Genomic DNA, 9,081 nt, shown 5'->3' with positions numbered 1-9,081 from the left:
CCTACAATAACCCATGTGTAGCCTATAGTATGTATTCACTTGTATTCACACTTAATAGACAATCAACAAATTAGAATTAGGTGACAACAATATTACAGACAAAAGAAAATGTAGGCTATGACATGGGACACAACATTATGTATTTATTTATTGAATCTTGATTTAACCTTTATTTAACTAGGCAAGTCAGTTAAAAACAAATTCTTATTTACAATGATGGCCTACCCAAAGGGCAAAAGGCCTCCTGCGGGATGGTGGTTGGGATTCAAAATAAAAAATAAATTCAATACAAATATAGGACAAAACACACATCACGACAAGAGAGACTACACAACACTACATAAAGAGAGACCTAAGATAACAACATAGCATGGCAGCAACACATGACAACACAGCATGGTAGCAACACAACATCACAACACAGTATGGTATCAACACAACATAACAACAACAATTACAGTAACATTTCAAATCAAATCAAATATATTTGTCACATACACATGGCTAGCAGGTGTTAATGCAAGTGTAGCGAAATGCTTGTGCTTCTAGTTCCGACCATGCAGTAATATCTAACAAGTAATATAACCTAACAATTCACAACAACTACTTTATACACACAAGTGTAAAGGAATGAATACGAATATGTACATAAAAATATATAAATGAGTGATGGCCGAACGGCAGGCAAGATGCAGTAGATGGTATAGAGTACAGTATATACATATGAGATGAGTAATGTAGGGTATGAAAACATACAAAGCGGCATTGTTTAAAGTGGCTAGTGATACATTACATCAAGATGGCAAGATGCAGTAGATGGTATTAGCGTACAGTATATACATATGAGATGAGTAATATAGGGTAATAAAGTGGCTAGTGATAAATTGATTACATCATTTAATCTATTATTAAAGTGGCTAGAGATGAGTCAGTATGTTGGTAACAGCCACTCAATGTTAGTGATGGCTGTTTAACAGTCTGATGGCCTTGAGATAGAAGCTGTTTTTAGATAAAAAAAATATTAGCTATATTGTCGCAAGTAAGATAGAAATCTGGATCAGATGTCGGCCTATGTAAAGTAAACATGCATTGACAATAACCAATGATAGGTGGCGACATCAACCGTGTATGAGCATGTAGTGTATTTTGCTTCCAAAAAAAATCCAAAGGTTGTCTCCCACAATGCTTTGGTTCCTACTTCAAGTTGCAGTTGGTGAGGAGTAACTGCCGAGATTTCCAGTCGACTGCAGTAGAAAGTTCATGACCATTGATCACAATGCTGTTGTAAAGGTCATGCAGTCGACATGTAGTCGCAAGTCGGACAAGTTTTCTACACTTTCAAAGGCGGTGACAGACATTGATAAAGGTGATCCGCTCGAACGCACCCTTTGTTTTCAAACGTAGGCGTCTCCAGAGCGGTGCGTTGTTGACAGACGTGCGGAAGAGCCAAGGGCGCGACTCTCTAACCCAAATATCCTTTCACGCACCAATGGCGTCTGGGGGAGGAGGGTGTAGGCTCTGATTGAATCAGTCCAGTTTCAATTAGTTACATATACAAACTACGGTACATCGGGAAGAAAGAAAATATATTTGGACGATTAGACTGCCTCTCTGGATATACTGGCGACGTTAAGCGAAAGGAACCAAGAAGAAGCCGGAGAACGTAATTACTAATGTAGGCTAGTACTTGTGTGCTGTTGTTCAGTGTACCTATAGGCTCCATCCATACTGTGGCGAATCAGTTTTTAACTGCGCATAGATGCCTACGCTGAATGTTGTCAAGGAGGACATACATTGTTTGAATGAAGGGATACTATTTTTGTTTTGATGGCAGGCCAACCGCAATAAGCACTGTAATACCCGCAATGGAAACATGTTCATGGTATCGCTCTTTCATGTGAAGAGCCTTGCGCACTGCAGTAAAAGCTGGGCTGTGTTATTTTATTTTGGATCGCGAATTGGATTGGGATATCGAATATGTGTTGGCTGGACCATTACCTAACCCACTGGGCGCACACTAGTTGAATCAACGTTGTTTCCTTGTAATTTCAATGAAATTACGTTGAACCAAGGTGTAATAGACGTTGAATTGACGTCTATGCCCAGTGAGAATGATTTAACATTCGATTCGGTTGGTGTACCAATTCCCACCAGAGATATTCAATAACCATACATCTTTGCCTATTGTAAATGTAATAAGTTTTCGCCCAGTGGTCAGAGCCACTCACTCCTAGGTTACAGATGAGAGGGAAACAATACCAACGACAACTGAAGTTGACAGCGCCTTGGGAGAATGATGCTGGCTACTGGAGAAAGCTCAAAACTAACAGGAACCATTCCAAGATAATAGCCCAGCCCGGCATCGTGATGAAGGTGCTACGCAGAAAGCGGATTGTGTTGTTTATAGCCTATTTCTTGCTGCTCGTGCTGACCATGCTGAACTTGGCCAATTACAAATGGACTAAAGTGCCCCAGCAGTGCAATCACCAGATGAGGAGCGCTTCCTATCAAGGCAGGTCAGACATCAGGTTCCTCTACAGACCCTATCTGGCCAAGAAGAGACAGTTGGTCTATGTTCTGACCACATGGAGGTCTGGGTCCTCCTTTTTCGGGGAGCTGTTTAACCAACATCCTGAAGTGTTTTTCCTCTATGAACCTATGTGGCACATTTGGCAGAAGCTTTACCCGGGAGACGCAGTGTCTTTGCAAGGGGCAGCCAGGGACATGCTCAGCTCTTTATACCGCTGTGATCTCTCTGTGTTCCAGCTGTACAACAGCCCAGGGGGAAAGAACTTTACCTCCCTAGGACTCTTTGGGGCCTCCCTGAATAAGGTGGTGTGCTCCTACCCTCTGTGCTCCGCCTACAGGAAAGAGGTGGTGGGGATGGTGGACGACAAGGTGTGTAAAAAGTGTCCCCCTCAAAGCCTTAGACTACTGGAGGAGGAGTGCCTCAAATACAGCACTATCGTTATTAAAGGGGTGCGTATCCTGGACGTTAACGTTCTAGCCCCCCTCATGGAGGACCCGTCGCTGGACGTGAAGGTAGTCCACCTGGTCAGGGACCCCCGGGCCGTGGCCAACTCCAGGATCAAGTCCAGACACGGGCTGATCCGGGAGAACCTGCAGGTGGTCCGGAGCAGGGACCCGAAGCTCCGCAGAATCCCCTTCGTAGACCCCAACCACAAAGCCAACAAGAAGGACGGCTCGGACTACCACTCCATCGGAGCCATGGAGGTGATCTGTGAGCGCACCTCCCGGACCCTGAGGACTGCCTTAAACCCTCCCAGCTGGCTCAAAGGGAAGTACATGGCCGTGCGCTATGAGGACCTGGTGGAGAACCCTGTGAAGATCCTGAGGAACATCTACCGCTTCGCCAACCTCACCACCAACCATGACATTGAGTCGTTTGCTCTGAATATGACCAGCGGGTCTAGTTCGTCCTCCAAGCCGTTCATAGTGTCCTCCAGGAACGCCACTCAGGCTGCCAGCGCATGGAGAACAGTGCTCAGCATCCAGCAGATCAAACAGGTGGAGGACTACTGTCATCACTCCATGTCTGTCCTGGGCTACGACAGAGTTAGGACGGCTGGGGAGGCCAAGGACCTCACTAAGTCTTTACTGACTGTCTCCAAACTGTGACAGAAAAACACCCATTTTTATTCTCCCTTTTCCACCAAAGACAGTGAATTTAATGTACAATTTGCATCTTGTGCCGTTCAGTTAATCGTGGAAATTAAAACGCTTTGAATCAGTGTTTTTGAGGAAATCTACTTTTTGCCCACATTGGAATGCATCTTGTTTGTATTTTTCAGTTAAGTTGCAGACAGTTGTATTTGACAGGACCACTTCTTGTGTGTTTGGACGACTGGATGTTATTGACATAGCAAGAAGGCCTATAAACAATGACTTGAATATTGAAACTACAACTACGGAAACAAACAGTGTATGATTCATGTATATTGTTAAGAAAACACTTCAAACATTTTATTTTGAATGTTCCAAAACCTGAGAAAATACTTGGCTTTCCAGTATCCATAATGTCTGTAAAAGTGAGAGAAGAAATTGCATTAAAAAAAAAACATTAATACATAAAAAAAATGTAATTGTTTGAGCAGGTTATGTTACGGTGTGATTACTGGATGGACTCAGAGACAATCATTAAACTGGTCTGTTATAATTATAATGTTTCTCTAAGGAAGGTTTTGGGTTTATTAGTTGAAACATACTTTATAACAGCGGGACATCCCAGATGGAGATTCATGTTGACTCACTAGTAGTAAATCATGTTGACTCACTAGTAGTAAATCATGTTGACTCACTAGTAGTAAATCATGTTGACTCACTAGTAGTAAATCATGTTGACTCACTAGTAGTAAATCATGTTGACTCACTAGTAGTAAATCATGTTGACTCACTAGTAGTAAATCATGTTGACTCACTAGTAGTAAATCATGTTGACTCACTAGTAGTAAATCATGTTGACTCACTAGTAGTAAATCATGTTGACTCACTAGTAGTAAATCATGTTGACTCACTAGTAGTAAATCATGTTGACTCACTAGTAGTAAATCATGTTGACTCACTAGTAGTAAATCATGTTGACACACTAGTAGTAAATCATGTTGACTCACTAGTAGTAAATCATGTTGACTCACTAGTAGTAAATCATGTTGACTCACTAGTAGTAAATCATGTTGACTCACTAGTAGTAAATCATGTTGACTCACTAGTAGTAAATCATGTTGACTCACTAGTAGTAAATCATGTTGACTCACTAGTAGTAAATCATGTTGACTCACTAGTAGTAAATCATGTTGACTCACTAGTAGTAAATCATGTTGACTCACTAGTAGTAAATCATGTTGACTCACTAGTAGTAAATCATGTTGACTCACTAGTAGTAAATCATGTTGACTCACTAGTAGTAAATCATGTTGACTCACTAGTAGTAAATCATGTTGACTCACTAGTAGTAAATCATGTTGACACACTAGTAGTAAATCATGTTGACTCACTAGTAGTAAATCATGTTGACTCACTAGTAGTAAATCATGTTGACTCACTAGTAGTAAATCATGTTGACTCACTAGTAGTAAATCATGTTGACTCACTAGTAGTAAATCATGTTGACTCACTAGTAGTAAATCATGTTGACTCACTAGTAGTAAATCATGTTGACTCACTAGTAGTAAATCATGTTGACTCACTAGTAGTAAATCATGTTGACTCACTAGTAGTAAATCATGTTGACTCACTAGTAGTAAATCATGTTGACTCACTAGTAGTAAATCATGTTGACTCACTAGTAGTAAATCATGTTGACTCACTAGTAGTAAATCATGTTGACTCACTAGTAGTAAATCATGTTGACTCACTAGTAGTAAATCATGTTGACTCACTAGTAGTAAATCATGTTGACACACTAGTAGTAAATCATGTTGACTCACTAGTAGTAAATCATGTTGACACACTAGTAGTAAATCATGTTGACTCACTAGTAGTAAATCATGTTGACTCACTAGTAGTAAATCATGTTGACTCACTAGTAGTAAATCATGTTGACTCACTAGTAGTAAATCATGTTGACTCACTAGTAGTAAATCATGTTGACACACTAGTAGTAAATCATGTTGACTCACTAGTAGTAAATCATGTTGACTCACTAGTAGTAAATCATGTTGACTCACTAGTAGTAAATCATGTTGACTCACTAGTAGTAAATCATGTTGACTCACTAGTAGTAAATCATGTTGACTCACTAGTAGTAAATCATGTTGACTCACTAGTAGTAAATCATGTTGACTCACTAGTAGTAAATCATGTTGACTCACTAGTAGTAAATCATGTTGACTCACTAGTAGTAAATCATGTTGACTCACTAGTAGTAAATCATGTTGACTCACTAGTAGTAAATCATGTTGACTCACTACTAGTAAATCATGTTGACTCACTACTAGTAAATCATGTTGACTCACTAGTAGTATCATGTTGACTCACTAGTAGTAAATCATGTTGACTCACTAGTAGTAAATCATGTTGACTCACTAGTAGTAAATCATGTTGACTCACTAGTAGTAAATCATGTTGACTCACTAGTAGTAAATCATGTTGACTCACTAGTAGTAAATCATGTTGACTCACTAGTAGTAAATCATGTTGACTCACTAGTAGTAAATCATGTTGACACACTAGTAGTAAATCATGTTGACTCACTAGTAGTAAATCATGTTGACTCACTAGTAGTAAATCATGTTGACTCAGAAGTTGTGGAAGGATTTTTTACCGTGTCACTGAGAGTGCAGCCTGCTGTCATTTTACATTTTTACAGGAAGGACTAGATCTCTTGATGCAAGTAGGTGATTTAGCCAAACTGCTTTGAAAAAAACGTCTCTATCAGAAGCAGAGTCGCTCTAGCATCCCCTTTGAACAAAATAAAAACATTTCAGTATGTTTATTTACAAGTTTGACCCATGTAACACAGGGATAGCTCATGACCAATGTAGTTTAATGGCACTTAATGCTACAATTAAATCTGGAAAAAATAATAGAAAACGAATTTAACCTTTTACTGCGGTGGGATAAATCAAGGTTACACAGTGTGTTTCTTGGTAGTTTTAAACAAATCTAATTGGAAACAAAATATACACATCACACACATGGTTATGGGCTTAAATAAGATGACAACCTGTACAGATATAGAGTTGAATATATTTAATTTAGAGTTTACTTCCCAATATTACACTTTATATTACACTACAGAAGTCTGAAATGTAACACAACCGTTTGACATAGAAACACTGGATTTTCGGTGTAAAAAAAAAAGTTTATTAATTATGGAATTCTGAAAAATATTAGTAACATTCCAACCAGGAAAGGGCTATCTGTCATTAACACATTGGTCATGGGTCCTTAACACACTGGTCATGGGTCCTTAAACAGTGGTCATGGGTCCTTAACACACTGGTCATGGGTGCTTAAACAGTGGTCATGGGTCCTTAACACACTGGTCATGGGTCCTTAAACAGTGGTCATGGGTCCTTAACACACTGGTCATGGGTGCTTAAACAGTGGTCATGGGTCCTTAACACACTGGTCATGGGTCCTTAAACAGTGGTCATGGGTCCTTAACACACTGGTCATGGGTCCTTAAACAGTGGTCATGGGTCCTTAACACACTGGTCATGGGTCCTTAACACACTGGTCATGGGTCCTTAACACACTGGTCATGGGTCCTTAACAGGTCTGGGTCCTTAACACACTGGTCATGGGTCCTTAACACACTGGTCATGGGTCCTTAACACACTGGTCATGGGTCCTTAACACAGTGGTCATGGGTCCTTAACACAGTGGTAATGGGTCCTTAACACACTGGTCATGGGTCCTTAACACAGTGGTAATGGGTCCTTAACACACTGGTCATGGGTCCTTAAACAGTGGTCATGGGTCCTTAACACACTGGTCATGGGTCCTTAAACAGTGGTCATGGGTCCTTAACACACTGGTCATGGGTCCTTAAACAGTGGTCATGGGTCCTTAACACACTGGTCATGGGTGCTTAAACAGTGGTCATGGGTCCTTAACACACTGGTCATGGGTCCTTAAACAGTGGTCATGGGTCCTTAACACACTGGTCATGGGTCCTTAAACAGTGGTCATGGGTCCTTAACACACTGGTCATGGGTCCTTAAACAGTGGTCATGGGTCCTTAACACACTGGTCATGGGTGCTTAAACAGTGGTCATGGGTCCTTAACACACTGGTCATGGGTCCTTAACACACTGGTCATGGGTCCTTAACACACTGGTCATGGGTCCTTAACACACTGGTCATGGGTCCTTAACACACTGGTCATGGGTCCTTAAACAGTGGTCATGGGTCCTTAACACACTGGTCATGGGTCCTTAACACAGTGGTAATGGGTCCTTAACACACTGGTCATGGGTCCTTAACACACTGGTCATGGGTCCTTAAACAGTGGTCATGGGTCCTTAACACACTGGTCATGGGTCCTTAACACACTGGTCGTGGGTCCTTAACAGGTCTGGGTCCTTAACACACTGGTCATGAGTCCTTAACACACTGGTCATGGGTCCTTAACACACTGGTCATGGGTCCTTAACACACTGGTAATGGGTCCTTAACACACTGGTCATGGGTCCTTAACACAGTGGTAATGGGTCCTTAACACACTGGTCATGGGTCCTTAAACAGTGGTCATGGGTCCTTAACACACTGGTCATGGGTGCTTAAACAGTGGTCATGGGTCCTTAACACACTGGTCATGGGTCCTTAAACAGTGGTCATGGGTCCTTAACACACTGGTCATGGGTCCTTAAACAGTGGTCATGGGTCCTTAACACACTGGTCATGGGTCCTTAAACAGTGGTCATGGGTCCTTAACACACTGGTCATGGGTCCTTAACACACTGGTCATGGGTCCTTAACACACTGGTCATGGGTCCTTAACAGGTCTGGGTCCTTAACACACTGGTCATGGGTCCTTAACACAGTGGTAATGGGTCCTTAACACACTGGTCATGGGTCCTTAACACAGTGGTAATGGGTCCTTAACACACTGGTCATGGGTCCTTAAACAGTGGTCATGGGTCCTTAACACACTGGTCATGGGTCCTTAAACAGTGGTCATGGGTCCTTAACACACTGGTCATGGGTCCTTAAACAGTGGTCATGGGTCCTTAACACACTGGTCATGGGTCCTTAAACAGTGGTCATGGGTCCTTAACACACTGGTCATGGGTCCTTAAACAGTGGTCATGGGTCCTTAACACACTGGTCATGGGTCCTTAAACAGTGGTCATGGGTCCTTAACACACTGGTCATGGGTCCTTAAACAGTGGTCATGGGTCCTTAACACACTGGTCATGGGTCCTTAAACAGTGGTCATGGGTCCTTAACACACTGGTCATGGGTCCTTAACACACTGGTCATGGGTCCTTAACACACTGGTCATGGGTCCTTAACAGGTCTGGGTCCTTAACACAGTGGTCATGGGTCCTTAACACACTGGTCATGGGTCCTTAACAGGTCTGGGTCCTTAACACAGTGGTAATGGGTCCTTAA

At 41.7% G+C, this 9,081-nt stretch overlaps 1 protein-coding gene across 1 annotated transcript; it reads left to right on the top strand.

The window, feature by feature from the left end:
* The first annotated feature begins 1,191 nt into the window (after positions 1 to 1,191).
* LOC106590625 (carbohydrate sulfotransferase 2) lies at positions 1,192 to 3,752 on the top strand. The gene has a single exon (XM_014181754.2). It carries the CDS (start codon positions 2,242 to 2,244, stop codon positions 3,637 to 3,639), a length of 1,398 nt encoding a protein of 465 aa, XP_014037229.1. The 5' UTR covers positions 1,192 to 2,241; the 3' UTR covers positions 3,640 to 3,752.
* The last annotated feature ends 5,329 nt before the right edge of the window (positions 3,753 to 9,081 follow it).

The sequence above is a fragment of the Salmo salar genome, chromosome ssa29 (genome assembly GCF_905237065.1).
Source record: "Salmo salar chromosome ssa29, Ssal_v3.1, whole genome shotgun sequence".
Taxonomy (NCBI): domain Eukaryota; kingdom Metazoa; phylum Chordata; class Actinopteri; order Salmoniformes; family Salmonidae; genus Salmo; species Salmo salar.
The sequence above is the reverse complement of the archived record's forward strand: the minus strand, read 5'-3'. Positions and strand labels throughout refer to the sequence as shown.